The sequence below is a fragment of the Ranitomeya variabilis genome, chromosome 1 (genome assembly GCF_051348905.1).
Source record: "Ranitomeya variabilis isolate aRanVar5 chromosome 1, aRanVar5.hap1, whole genome shotgun sequence".
NCBI classification, from domain to species: Eukaryota; Metazoa; Chordata; class Amphibia; order Anura; family Dendrobatidae; genus Ranitomeya; species Ranitomeya variabilis.
The window spans coordinates 1,004,387,999-1,004,403,630 of NC_135232.1; the positions used below are offsets into that span (position 1 = coordinate 1,004,387,999).

The 15,632-nt window shown below is 43.0% G+C and overlaps 1 protein-coding gene across 2 annotated transcripts in view; it reads left to right on the forward strand.

Annotated features, from left to right (window-relative positions):
- The window catches only part of GALNT7 (polypeptide N-acetylgalactosaminyltransferase 7), a 205,901-nt gene that overhangs the window by 151,933 nt on the left and 38,336 nt on the right, over window positions 1–15,632 (forward strand). Inside the window, exons 4-6 of one of the 2 annotated variants that reach the window (XM_077279506.1) lie at window positions 2,405–2,535; window positions 5,983–6,062; window positions 9,826–10,008. In XM_077279506.1, coding sequence (XP_077135621.1) covers window positions 2,405–2,535; window positions 5,983–6,062; window positions 9,826–10,008 — 394 coding nt within the window. Of the gene's footprint in view, window positions 1–2,404; window positions 2,536–5,982; window positions 6,063–9,825; window positions 10,009–10,161; window positions 10,345–15,632 lie in introns of both variants that reach the window. The other variant, XM_077279505.1, reaches the window with a different exon arrangement.

Consider the following 15,632-nt stretch of genomic DNA (forward strand, 5'->3'; position numbering starts at 1 on the left):
TTTGTATGAGCCTTTTGTTTTAAAGTTTGCGCTAACGCACGTTAATCTTCAGCAAAATGGCGCCGGGGTGATGGAAGCGCAGATTGACCTGGATTGCCTCATACCTTTCTGACCGCACATTTAGTGTTTCCCACTCCCACACTACCTCCTCATCCCAAACTCTCTCTGTTGGAGTCCCTCAAGGCTCTGTCCTAGGGCCCCTACTTTTTTCCATCTATACCCTTGGCCTAGGGCAACTCATAAAGTCCCATGGCTTCCAGTACCACCTGTATGCAGACGACACCCAGATCTACCTCTCTGGCCCAGATGTCGCCTTTCTTCTGTCCAGAATCTGGACGGAGTGTCTGTCAGCCATATCCTCCTTTTTCACCTCTCGCTTCCTAAAACTCAATGTAGACAAAACCGAACTCATCATCTTTTCCCCATCTCACGTAGCCCCCCTACCTGATCTATCTATTATGGTAAACGGCATCACGTTCTCTCCCGCACCTGAAATCCACTTCTCGGGGTAACTCTCGACTCTGCCTTGTCCTTCAAACCGCACCTTCAAACTCTTGCCACCTCCTGTCGCCTCCAACTCAAAAATATTGCCAGAATCCGCCCCTTCCTCCCCCCACAATCTACTAAGACTCTTGTGCATGCTCTTATCATCTCCCGCCTCGACTACTGCAACACCCTCCTCTGTGGCCTCCCCGCTAACTCTCTTGCACCACTCCAGTCTGTCCTCAACTCTGCTGCCCGGCTAATCCACCTCTCTCCTCGCTACTCCCCTGCTTCTCCCCTTTTCCAGTCCCTCCACTGGCTCCCAATTCCCCAACGAATCCAGTTCAAACTGCTAACACTGATCTACAAAGCCATCCACAACCTGTCCCCTCCCTATATCTCTGAACTAATCTCCCAATATCTTCCCTCACGTAATCTCCGATCCTCCCAAGACCTCCTTCTCTCCTCCACACTTATTCGTTCCTCACACAACCGCCTCCAAGATTTCTCCCGAATATCCCCCATCCTCTGGAATTCCATGCCTCAACACGTCCAACTATCCACCAACCTCGGATCCTTCAGACGGAACCTGAAAACCCATCTCTTCAAGAAAGCCTACAGCCTGCAATAACCATTCTGCCGCCTCGCTATCGCCAGAGCCGCCGCCTGACTACCGCCAGAGCTGCTGCACCTCCGACCTTCTGTCTCTTCCCCACTATCCCATAGAATGAAAGTCCGCAAGGACAGGGTCCTCTCTCCCCTCTGTACCAGTCTGTCACTGTAAACGTGTTTACTGTAAACGATATTTATAACCCTGTATGTAACCCCTTGACAGCCAAATGTTTTTAGAAAAATGGAGTCTGAGTTGGCGCATGCACAGACTGAGATCTTAGCTTGTCATTGAACCGAGAACTGAATCTGCGCATCCACCTCCCCACCCTCTCCCCCAGCTCCATTTTGCTGAAGACCGCTTAGAGACAAATGTGTGCAAGGGCGGTGCTGGCGAGAACTTGAAAATAGGAGGCTCCTACAAAGAGGCAGCCGAAAAACCGTACCCAAGGTAGTGCCCCAAAGTCACTCCCCGATTCACAAAGAGGTTATTATAACAGAATGTCTAACGTGAATTAAACAGGAACCGGGATGCGGATTTCTTCCTTACAGGTATCCACTAAATCAGTCTAAAAGTGACCATACCATGACAGGTCCCCCTTAATGTGTAGGGTCAGCTTTAGATTGTGAACAACTTCAACAGTATCTGTTAAAATAAAATAAAAACCTTAAAATGTGTGTATGGAAATGAGCAAACTTTTGTTTAAAAAAAAAAACAACTTCTCAAGAATAGAATGAAGTAATTGGATGCGGTACGTAGGTAAGCTGTGTATTTGTACCAGTTGCCTTTTTCTACTTATCATGCAGGAGCTGTGATGTCTCCGAGGGGCTTGCTGGCTTCTTACTGCAGCAGGCAGGGGTCTCACAGGCGGTTTGGGGGTGCTCTCAGCAGCTGATACTGAGGGGGCACAGTGACTGGTTACCAGCTGTGACCAGCGTGCGACTGAGGCTGGTGGACGAGTTTATTTTCTCCCTTGCTGTCCAGCAAATGGAAACTATTCAACCATTCTTTATCGTGGTCAAACCACAGTTGACATATGACTTGTGAAATGAATACAGTTGTCGATGGCTATTAGCCTTCCTGTGAGGATTATGTAAATTCTCCTAGCTGCTAGGAAGAAGCCATCAGATGCATTATGTGCTCAGTGTTCAGCCCAAACGGCATCACAGATGAAAGGCACTCGAGCATTGACTGAGCCGTCCATGCGCCCGCATCTCTGCTCGTCACTGTTCTGTCTGCAGAGATGGAGATTATGCTTCGGATCTAGGGTACTGTGGTATTGTTATGACTCTGCTTTTGTTTGCCTTGTAGAACATTTAAAGGGAAGGCTGGAAGAGTATATCAAGCAATGGAACGGGCTGGTGAAGGTGTTTAGAAATGAACGTAGAGAAGGGCTGATACAAGCAAGAAGCATTGGCGCCCAGAAATCGAAACTGGGGCAGGTGAGTGGGGAAATATTATCAATTGTCACAATTACATTTGGGGTCTTCCTGCACGCACAGGAATTCACAATGGCACCAATTAAACCTTCAGCTGGCCATGAGAAAAACAAACAACTCTATCGAGAGAGAAATCAAAAGAAAGTTACAGATCTCTGAAAATTGTGATCTAAAAACAATTTTATATAAAACTTTTTTTTTTTTTTTTTTTTTTTTACAAATTTCTGATTTTTTTCTACCACTTAAATGAATCAAGTGTGGTATCCCTAATCTCTGTAATTTGCAGAATCGTTTTGTCAGGTTATTTCTACCGTACAGTGGACACTTTGAAAACAATACTGAGGAAAATGGCAGAATTGTATTGTTATTCTATTCACTATTTCTCCGCACTTAGCATTTTCTTCCATGTGTTCCAGTGCGTTCTATGGGTAAAATTACTGTGCGATTCAAAACTACATCTCTTCTCACAAAAAAAATGTATTTATGGATCCCGAGGTCAGGAATGTTCCGTGAGCATTGAAGATGACTATAGCAAAGATTTTTCTTTTTTTAAATTGATGAACATGCAAATATACCGATACTGGAAAAAGTACTACACTAAAAATATAATTACTGCAAGCCATGTTACATCTTGAAGTTAGAATGAAGAGAAACGGCTACAAGCCTCAAGCACGTTACCCCCATCAAGTATCATAAAGGTTTGACTTGCACGTAGCTATATAAAAGCATTCCTTCTCCTTCTTGGTAAGATGTCACTGCAGCCTTATGATTTATAAGAGTTCCCATCACTCGTTTAATACATAGCATCAGTACTAGTTTACCATATACTGTTAGTAACAATGAAAATGTTATCCATACAAGCATTTATGTAAGATGTAAACATAATCACAGCCCATTGAAACATTCTACAACTATAAGCAGATCGGTCACCAGATATCACATTATAAACCGCATACATCATTAAATAGAATGCTTAGACCTGATGAGTCTCTTGTACTTACTGTAATAATCCATGTCAGATGGCTGTATTATCCTTTTTAAAAGCTCATACTCAATCTCTTGCGTGTTTGACAGCTCCTCAGTGTCCCTCTTCCCTGCTGCTGGCGAATCTCCTTCCTTTCAGCCTGACTGATAGCTCCTCAGTGTCCCTCTTCCCTGCTGCTAGTGTATCTCCTTCCTTTCAGCCTGACTGACGGCTCCTCAGTGTCCCTCTTCCCGGCTGCTAGTGTATCTACTTACTTTCAGCCTGACTGATAGCTGCTCAGTGTCCCTCTTCCCTGCTGTTAGTATATCTACTTCCTTTCAGTCTGACTGATAGCTCCTCATTGTCCCTCTTCCCTGCTGCTAGTGTATCTCCTTCCTTTCAGCCTGACTGACAGCTCCTCAGTGTCCCTCTTCCCGGCTGCTAGTGAATCATCTTCCTTTCAGCCTGACTTATAGCTCCTCAGTGTCTCTCTTCCCTGCTGCTAGTGTATCTACTTCCTTTCAGCCTGACTGATAGCTGCTCAGTGTCCCTCTTCCCTGCTGTTAGTATATATACTTCCTTTCAGTCTGACTGATAGCTCCTCAGTGTCCCTCTCCCCTGCTGCTAGTGAATATACTTCCTTTCATCCTGACTGATAGCTGCTCAGTGTCCCTCTTCCTTGCTGTTAGTATATCTACTTCCTATCAGCCTGACTGATAGCTCCTCAGTGTCCCTCTTCCCTGCTGCTAGTGTATCTACTTCCTTTCAGCCTGACTGACAGCTCCTCAGTGTCCCTCTTCCCTGCTGCTAGTGTATCTACTTCCTTTCAGCCTGACTGATAGCTGCTCAGTGTCCCTCTTCCCTGCTACTAGTGTATCTCCTTCCTTTCAGCCTGACTGACAGCGACTCAGTGTCACTCTTCCCTGCTGCTGCTATCTCTCACTGCTCAGTACAAGCTGCAGCTGCCAATCAGACCGGGTTGGCAGAAACTGAACACTATGAGCCTCACGCTTTAGCTAAGCTCATGGTATGCTCATTTTAATGTGAAGATTATGCATCCTTTTGTAATGTGTATCTTAACAGTAAATACACCAGCTTCATGAAGTCAGCAGATGTATTTACTAATGTATGCAGCTTGTATTGTGAAATCTTGTGAAAATTATTTATTATTGAGTTTTACAGCAGGTTGAAGAAACATTTCAACTACCCAATAAATACATTGTATCAAACACTCATGAAAAGAGAGTTGGGTGGCTACTAGTCTCCTACATATGCTTAGTTATGAGAAGTATTTCTTTGTATACCGGTCTCCAACCTCTACAGTTAAAGGGAAGCCATCATCAGAAAATGTTGGCAATCTTTAATAACAAATACTGATTGTGCAATTTTGTATTAGCCACCGCTTTTTTTTTTTAGGCTGATACCTTTTATCCATATTATCAGAGGCAGGATTACAATACCTAGTAACACACTGCTGATAACACAGGATCCACCAATCACAATTAATGACTTTTGCACATGCTCATTAGACACTTCAATACAAAATATAAGTTTTGGGGGATTTGACCATCGTGGCTATGTATATGTGTTGTTTCCTAAAAAACAAACAAACAGGAAATTAGAGTAGAAAAAAGCCTCAGTGTTCAGTGTGAAAATGACAAGATTTCTATTTTTATACTCTTATACAGATTGTGATATGTTAAAAACAAAATGCCAACATAGTGGGAAAAAAAAAGAAACTTGATTTAAACAGTAGGGTATTTTCTGATGATAGTGGCACTTTAAATAAAAATCACAGCAAAAAGAATCTTGAAACTGATGAGACAATGAAAGATTTTTAGCTTTCCATTATGTGAACATTGGGACATATTTATAAAGCCAATTCTGGTGTCATTTGCGGGAAAAAAAAAAAAAAAACACCCAACAGTTATTTGTTTTACACATTTAAATACATGGCTGACAAGGGGGTGTGGCCAAACTGAAAATGGGTGTGGTTTATCATAAAGCAGCATGGTCTATGGGGCCACACATTGCACAAAAATGCCAAAATTCTGTCTCACATTTCTGGCACAAAGTAATTGAACGAATAGGTGGTGTAAACTTAGACTACACGGTATTAAAATTAGAATTGGATGAATAAATCCGTGTGAGCCACCTTGATAAACTGGCACATATTAAGACTGCGGTAACTAATTTAGCACTGTCTAAGAATTAGAAAGTTTTGATAATTTGTCCAGTGTGTTTTCTATGCATCCATTTTCGGGTATATCCTCACAAGGCGCAGTATGTAAAGATGAAATGTGCGGCATAACCAACCACATCTCCACTACAGCCAAATATTGGTATTTACCACTGCAGTATTTCTTCTAAAGAGCCGAAATTATTAACACAAACATGTCCAAACATCACTTGTTTGTCACTTATTTATCATTATCAGTGCATTACATGAATCTTCTCATCTGTAATGTAATATTGATCTCTTGCAGGTTTTAATTTATCTTGATGCACACTGTGAAGTGGGAATTAATTGGTATGCTCCTTTAATAGCCCCCATAGCCAAAGACAGGTAATGTATACTCTATTTGTAATGTAACCTAAAATGTTTATAGTCCTGGGAGTGCACACCATTTCCAAATGTTACAGCGTCTGGGCTACAACGTAACATTAACGCAATATTTAAAGGGGTTGTATTACAGTGCTTACACAGTTAATGCTGTATCAGCCATTGTACACTGTGTCCGCCATGCAGTGGGTGCTGTGAATTTGCTTGCGCCAAATAAAGTCAGACATAGAGCAGTCATACACATGAAAGCCAGGCAAACGTGCACTGTTCAGCAGGATTTTCTGACCCTAATGTGTATAGGAGTAACCAGCATAGATCTAAATAGAGATTATTCTGCGGCTTTGATGTTGCCAAACGGTATCACATGCTGTTGTAATAATTTGACTTTTATTGTTTTTGGGGTTTTTTGTAAACTCCTAAAGGACTCAAAACATAAGCAACCTATCTCAATCACCAAACGTAAAGCAGAAGAAAACTGTTCATACAGCAGATATAAGTCCAACACTGAGTCTGTGGCAGAGATCAACCAACCTTAGAGTCCTTCCCTCCTCTCACATACATACCATTTCTGAGATGGCTCAGCTGCCTTAAATAAGCGATGTAAAGCCTGGACTGGAGCTTTGGATACGAACATTTCCACCCAAGCTCTTCTGGTTGCTGCTAAAATCTGGTCCCATTATTATTGCTGCAACCTTCATTTTCAGGACTTGTATCACCGAGGCTAGCCACCTCAGTGACACATCTCCCATCCAGGACCAGAACACTTACGTGCTGGCCAGTTACACCGCTTGTTTGACAGCTCTTTCAAGTAAATACATTTCTAAAGTTTTGCTAAGTTATCTAATGTTTTGTGGTAAATATTGGATCAGTCTGGAGAGTCAGGAATCCAGATTATCATGTCTGCTCCTAAGCCATTGATGGCCATCTATCTATAGCACACTTAGAAATGTAGGAAATTGAAGATTTTTTAGTTACTGGGTCCGCAAAAGAATTGCCAGGTATGTAGTGACTTCAAGCTAAAGGGTACAAAGGAAAGTTGTGGCTAAACTTGGGTATAATATTTCCCCCGGTTTTCCTAGTTTGTGTTATCATATCATTTTGGTAATCGATTATCACATTGTACATAGAAATTGGACAATAGGAAAACTGACCTTGTTGCAAATAGCATTTTTCTTGTTGATTAGGAAATTAAAAATGGGGTCTGAAAATTTTATATTCTGAGAAACAAAATCGAGTCTTTTGATTTAAAGGGGTTTCCAATATAAGAGCAGGAGATCTATCTTTCTGTATAATCCCCTCTTCAGTTCTTTGCCCTCCGTTGCGACCACTCTGATTATCTTCGCCACCCATTTCCAATCTTACTGCTGCAGCCATTCTCTGGCCTCATTGATGGTGCCGGTATATGAGACTAGTGACTGGCTGCTTGTGAAGGATTTATGCCTTGCAATCGCTGTGGAAGTAGGCAGGGAACATCAGAGCAGAGGTGTGGTTTGGAAATTGAAGCGGTAAAGTAGGCATTAGGTAGCAATCACACATACCCCGAATTCTTGGGTCAAAAGAATGTGCCATTTATTTCCACTGGTTTCACAGTGCCAATAGCAAGCCGTACACACAAACCCAAAATTCCTAGCCTTGTCCAGATTCTAACGAAACAAAATGGACCTTGGCTACTCACACACTGCTGAGTTAGCGCCAGTTATTGCCCATAGCATCCAGTGATACTTGCAATCTGGTGCCCGCAGCCTGTGCAGTCTCTGCTCTTAGAGAGATTCTGGCTGGTCTCTTTCTCCAGCTTCAGTCCACTCTGGTCAGCTTCCCCCAGCTGGCTGAGGAGAATACTGAAAATGGCCACCAGAGTTTACCGAACAAGGTCATACTTCTCAAACTGTAAAAATCTGACTGGCCTTTTTGCCCTCAGTGCTTGAAACGGCAGCCAATGGTGTCCGGGGCTTCTGCACCTCGTCCTGTGTGTTGGTTTTCACGGCTCATCCCTGGCCTGTGATACTTGCTGTTCAGCTGAGTTGAGAACACTGCTAAAGTAATAGGCGCTCATCGTGTGCTGAATTCTGACTGCCGACATAGAGACCGCTTTCTGAATGTGCATATTATGCAGTGACCGACAATAGATTGAAATCAAATCAAAAGAGAAATGACAATAGTCCCTGAATAGGAGCCGCGGCACTGCTGTTATAGCTCGCAAATTTCATTTTGAGTTTTTGGAAGCAACATTTGATTACCATTACAGAGTGGGTTGTAGATTTCTTGGAAAATGTTCTATTTTCATGGATGTGCTCTGATTACTTTTCCCATTTATTGCTGAACATTCATTCATTGCGGAGATTTGTATAGCAGTTGAGGTCCCTGCACGGTTGTGCCATTTGATTAAATAAAGGCCGCAGAAATCGCTGTTTATTTTCTCCACTGATATTGTATGTAAAGGACTGTACTGCATTGAACGCTTGTGTCGTAGAGTGTACCTGTCATTTACTCAAGAAAAGAGACCCCTGTTATTTATGGGGTATGTGAATGTGCTACTAACTGCAATTCACAGCCCACAAAAAGTCATCTGCTGACAATCCAGCAGCTATGTGGGCAGGCGGAATGTCTCAGATATGCATGGTCTCTAGGAAGCTAATTTTTCCATAGATTTGTTTTTTCTTAGTGGAGTACACTGCGGCCACGTGCCTCGGGCGACAGCTTCTCTGCCGTCATCACACATCGAGCCAATGTTTAACTTCAAGCTTCCCAATCTTTCTCCTGTGCCATCATTGGTCAGGAGAGAGTCAGGAAGCCTCCATAGCCCATTAGATGGTCAGACCCCAATAACAGTGTGTATGGGCGACTTCAGCCTTGATAGGTGGCACTCGGAACTAAACTCATTATGTCCAATCTTTGATGTCCCATGTGTTTTTATTAATACACAAATTCTCGAGACAATCTGACATTTTGGTTTATGTTGACCTTTATGTAAAAACTGTTAGGTGAAAAACAATACAATAAGCATTGTCAGTCACTCCTGATGGTATCCTAGGGTAAAAACAAAAAAAAAGTCATAGGATCCTAGTCCAGTGGCCACTTCAGTAGTCTCTGGCCGCCTTAACCAGAGCCCTGCAAACCTTGTACTTCCTGCCAACATCCCTGACGCCTTTTCTGATTAGTAGGCCCAGCGTGACCTCATGCACTGATCCGCCGACCCTACTAACCTCCTCCTGCCTGCTGACATCCCTGGAGATTCTTCTGATAAGCAGGCCTTGGGACATCGTTACATTGCAACCCACAAATTGACTCTACTAAGCAGAAAAGGCATCGGAGGATGCCAGTAAGTTGTAGGAGGTTCACAGCCCTCTTTTCCAGTGACCACGGACTACCAATGTGGCCAGGATCCTGCAAATCTTTGCTCAATTACACCAAAGTCAAGGGGTATAGTAGTAAATGTATCAAACATTACCACATTACAAAGCACAACTGGATACCCTCATATATTTTTCTAATTCACTAAAATGTTAATTGATTGCAACAATATTATTTTCCATTTCCAGGTCTATTTTGACCATAACTGTGACTTTCATGATATTTTTTCAAAATTTCAAGACATTCAATAATATCCCTGCAGTTGAGCCTGCACAATGTATGCACAAAATGTAGTTTTTGATATTTGTGTTTCTTTTTGCGATTGTCTAATGATACTGCTTTCCTTGTTTTATATGTCTAATTTTGCGTGTCTTTTCTTGTTGTGAATTGGTTTTCCCTCCTGGAATCCTGGCAGAACTGCTTGTACTGTTCCGCTAATAGATTACATTGATGGCAGTGTTTATACCATTGAGCCACAGCAAGGTGGGGATAGCGATGGTTTTGCTCGAGGGGCCTGGGATTGGAGCATGTTATGGAAACGAATTCCGTTAAGCGACAGAGAAAAGGCCAAACGCAAGCATAGAACTGAACCGTATTGGTAAAGAATGTGAATTTATCTTTTATGTTTATGTTTGTCTAAAAGAACATTTCTGTTTTTGTCCCTTTTTCCCCCCCCCCAATTTTCCTCCATTCTCGTTCTGTTCGTGTGTTTGTGCTTCGTGTCAATTCCTCATCCATCATCACTCTGCAGAACCGCATGCACTGTACCACTGATAGATGTCATAGATGGCAACACTTATCATTTAATACCACAAGGGGGAGGTGATGAAGATGGGTATGCTAGAGGAGCATGGGATTGGAGTATGCTATGGAAGCGGGTGCCTTTGACCCAAAAAGAAAAGGATACGAGAAAAACAAAAACTGAACCTTATCGGTAATACAATGTACTGATCCGCTAAGTTACACTATGTCTAATTCCATCTATCAGCCTCCTGCTTTAGTTCCACTTAGCCACCATTCTTTTATTACACTGCATATAACCCAAATTAATAAGATGAGGTCTTGAGTTCATCTTTGTTTGAAGGGTTTTTTTCTGCTCTGTTCAGCCATTTTCAGTTATTTTGCTGTCCTACATAGGTTAGACTGTATGGTTAAACATTATGGTTTTCCTCTACGTTTGGTGTATGCAGTGAAAGAGCTCCTGGCACATATACCAAATGTATCCTTATGGCCTCATTTACCAGTAATTGCCTCTGTCGGGCAGTATAGAAAAGCGTTATCTATGGCTCTTTTCTGTATTGAGTCTTTGCAAGAAAACTTTCCGTTTTGAGGGGCAATGGGCGATGTAAGGCATTGTATGCAGGAATTATTTCCAGCTTATACCTCTTCAGGTAAGAGTCAAACATGGTGCAAACAGTGGTGACCCACGCATTTCACACAGACGGCCTGATGTCTGCGGGGATCTTTCTGTTTGCAGGCATAACCCATCATAGACATGTCAGATTTTAACATACTAGAGTATTTGTTTCTGGGAGATAAAAGTGCGGCCAGGAGCTTCTTGCCCAGTTTGCCAGCCTATAGCGATCATAACAGGTGCTGGGCGAAAATCACCGATGCCCACCTTTAAAGCCACCTTACACATCGTATTAGTGGTTGTTACCCATTGGGTACATTAACTAAGACATGGCTGAACAGAATGAAAAAAACTTTAAACAATGGAGCAACCTAAGGACTTGCATCACTGGAAATTTTTATTTTCTGGGAAATGATCATTAAAGTGTAAATGTACCAAAATGTCATATAAAAATGTCAGTGGATACATTGGTGAGAGTTAAAAAGCGCAAGCCAGGTTGTCTTTACAGACCATCACCAGTGTCCTCTTCTGGATGTTTTATATCACATGTCACAAAGTGAATTTAAAGGGATTGTCCAGCACTTTGATATTGGTGACCTATTTTTGGAAAAGTCATATATACATTGAGGGACAGGGAATGGGAGATTCAGCTCACCATATATATCTTCTTCAGATGAAGTCCACGCAGGGAGTCGCCCCTGCTCTGGGCGTGCAGAAGCAAACAATGTGAAATAGTTCTCCAGCGTGGTCAGGAAATAAAGCTTCACATTTATTGTAGAAACCTTAAAAGGACATGTAGTGGATTCATTTGGAAGCCCAGGACGGCTAGCGACAGACGCGTTTTGGCCATTCGACTCATGGTCTCTGATTAAGACCTCACAGTCAGTCGCTAGCTGTCCTGGGCTTCCAAATGTATCCACTACTTGTCCTTTTAATGTTTCTACAATAAACGTGACGTTTTATTTCCTGACCACGCTGGATAACTTTTTCACATTTTTAGAAAAGCAGTGGACGCCACAGTTCAGTAGACGGCAAAGTGACTGCTCACGAGCAGCTCAGCTCCCATCAATCTGATATTAATGAACCATTTTAAGGATAGGCTACCAGTAGTGAAGTCTGAGACTACCCCTGTAAGTGCATTTCTTGTTAATATATTGATGTTAAATTTCATGTAATAGGAAAGGACAGTGCTTCATTTCCTATGTCTCTATCGTGGTCTGTACAATACACACATATGCTAACATGGCCTAATGGAAGTTCTAAGAATTGTCAAAGATTCTGATATTTCCTTATCTGCAGAATGCCCTCTGTATAGATAATCATGTCTGTATCAGGAGTAACACCGATGACGTCAGGTCTGCAGATACCTGAAGCGTGATCGTGTACCTACCGATAGTGCAAATGTGCCAGCAGGTATCTGTGCACGTGAGCTCATCGGAACCACTCGACTCCTGAATCTGACGTGAGCAGTACAGAAAAATCCTCTAATAATGTCATGTAAAGAGTTAATATATCTGCACTATTTAATGCCGATCTGTCACCAGACTTCACAGCACATACTGTTAAAGGGAAGCTGTCAGGTGCCCCATGCCCTCCATCCCAGCAGCATTCACTTATTTATGAGGGGCATAACATGGAAAGAGGGCTGACTATTCTGGGGAACTAACGCCCCATCGCTAGTCAGAGCCTGCATTAGCATAGCCAACAGGGATTATATAAATGCTTTTTTTAAACCTAATTTTTACAGAAAAGCATTGTAGTTTAGTTGACAGGGAGTTTACTCGTAAGTTAGTGAATGCTGCTGGATTGGACCTGACGGCTTCCCTTTAAATAGATCTCTTAGACCTGTTGAGGTTGGTGTACTTTCACTGAAAATCTATGTCAGAATGGCTGTATAATCCTCATATTAAAATGAGCGAAACAGCTCATTCTATTATGATGGGAAACTGTTACCAAGCATTATACAACCATTTTCCTGTGGATTTTCAAAGCGGGTACATCAGCCTTATCTGGTCTGAGACCTCTATTTAATAATGTATACCGTTTGTATTGGGAAATCTGGTAACCTTTAAGGCGTGTTTTGAGATGAAATGCTTTATATATAATGCATATACTGATTTAATATATGCATGTATTTCTGGCTAAGTGGGTCTAATTGCTTCCCCTTACTGACCAGGCTGCTGGCAGTGACCTCGGGCTTCCTTCTGCTGGTTTACTGCCTCAGGCTGGAATCACACAACCAGTGCTTGATCCTAGACCCAAAGTAGATTTAGGTGGAAGGAGAAATCCTGACTTCTTACTTCCCATTCACTTTAATCCACTCCGGGCTTTGGCTCAAAAACTGCATCCAAATCGGCCTGTGTGATCCCAGCCTAGCAGAGTAGGTCTTCCCTCCTTTCAGCTTCTGACTCCTCTGCCTGCCTGTCGCCTTTATGATAAATAGGCAAATTGTTTCTTCCATTTCCCTCTGGACTCAAATGTCACTGTGACTGGAGAAAAAGGAGAGATATAGAACAATGATTTACTGCACATACTTGAAAAGAAAATTATGGGAGTGTCGGCTCGATTTATACAGCCCTTACACAAGCAAAGTAGGAGGTCCAACACATCCCCAAAAAATAAGACCTGCCTCTTATGGCCATGTGTAGCTGCACATATACTCTCCAGAACTAAACAGTCCAAAAATCTCAATCATCCATACGCTGGTACACATTTTTACACCTGTTGGGTTTGCTCACACTCCAAAGAATCTGGTGATTATGCTAATGTTTCTCAGATCTACCTCTGGCGGAGTTTGATCTGAGTGTCATGTCAGTGTAATCTGATTTTGTCGCTTGAGAGAATCGCATCACAGGTGTGGAAAACTTATTTTCTCCATTGTTTATGTCCGTGAACATCAGGCTGCACTCGGATGACGTCCGAGTGCAGTCCAGTGTTTCACTCGTACTCATAGACTTGTATGGGTGCGCCTGATCTAATTATTGCAGCATGCTGCGATTGTTTTCTCATGCCGATTCATCATGAGAAAAAAAAGGCAAATCTTCACCGCCCCATAGTATAACATTGGGCTGAGTGCTATCTGATAAAACGTCAGCACTCGGCCGTGTTATACGCCAGTGTGAGCGAGCCCTAAATGTTACAACTGGAATAATGGGTCTGCTGTTACTGGGAAGCGTAGAGTTTGGGCTTTAATATGTCACTAGCTTTAGTTCTCGTATTTTATCCGTGGTAAGACGTGTTGCATATATCCTTAGTGGTGAAATGGTTTTTAGGAGACTACACAATGAATGGGCCATCCATATTCCATTTGCATCATGTCGGTATATCACGTTAGTTATTTCCATTGAGGTTATGACATTTTTACACGCAGTATAACGGGTCCAGGCGGAGAGGCCGCATGGTGCGGGCACACTTACACTTGATGGATGTTTTAGGTTTTAGCTGAGGAGTAAATTTTTATTTTTAGATATTTCATCAAAGAGCAAACATGCAGCATTAAATATCAATATGGAAAGATGACTACAGCTCTGTCTGGGACAGCAAAATAGGAAAGGTGTGGTCTGACAGGCAGAAAACCTGGGGCGAAGGGGCATACTGCATAGGAAAACCAGAGAAGTGCAGATAGACTGTGCCAGGCAGGGAAGGAGTTATGTGCAAGACTTTCCTTGTGCCCAATGTCTATATGCTGCTCTGTTCAATAACAGCATGAATAATACCAGTAGTATAAGTATCTTCCCCCTAGTGGTGTAATCCAGGGTGATCACTGGAAAAAACACAATGTGATCATTTAAAGGGACTTTGTCAGCAGGTTTTTGCTATTTAATCTGAGAGCATAATATAAGGCAGGTGAGCCTGATTCCAGCAATGTATCACTTAGTTTACTGGGTGCAGCTGTTTTAACAGAGTTCTTGGATCCAGCATGTAGCAGAGCTCAGAAAGCTGCCCCTCCGCCTACACCAGGCTCTCTATGTACATAGTATATTGTTTATCAGAGGAGAGGCCGTGGTCAGACAGTGAGCTGCTTATCAGAGAGGCCGTGGTCAGACAGTGAGCTGCTTACCAGAGGAGAGGCCATGGTCAGACAGTGAGCTACTTATCAGAGGAGAGGCCGTGGACATACAGTGAGCTGCTTATCAGAGGAGAGGCCGTGGACATACAGTGAGCTGCTTATCAGAGAGGCCGTGGTCAGACAGTGAGCTGCTTATCAGAGGAGAGGCCATGGTCAGACAGTGAGCTATTTATCAGAGGAGAGGCCATGGTCAGACAGTGAGCTACTTATCAGAGGAGAGGCCGTGGTCAGACAGTGAGCTGCTTATCAGAGGAGAGGCCGTGGTCAGACAGTGAGCTGCTTATCAGAGGAGAGGCCGTGGTCAGACAGTGAGCTGCTTATCAGAGAGGCCGTGGTCTGACAGTGACCTGCTTATCAGAGGAGAGGCCGAGGTCGGACAGTGAGCTATTTATCAGAGGAGAGGCCGAGGTCGGACAGTGAGCTGCTTATCAGAGAGGCCGTGGTCTGACAGTGACCTGCTTATCAGAGGAGAGGCCGAGGTCGGACAGTGAGCTATTTATCAGAAGAGAGGCCGTGGTCGGACAGTAAGCTACTTATCAGAGGAGAGGCCGTGGTCAGACAGTGAGCTGCTTCTCAGAGGAGAGGCCGTGGTCAGACAGTGAGCTGTTTATCAGAGTAAAGGCCATGGACCAGGGCTCACGCGCTGCTGTAGTCTAGGCAGTGATTATCTCCTAGTGATAAAACTTTCATTGTAAGTAAACAGCACACAGCAAATAAAGTGATGCGTCCTTGAATTTAGTGTCTCATCTGCTACCTTATGCTATTCTCAGATTACATAGCAAAAAGCTGCTGACAGATT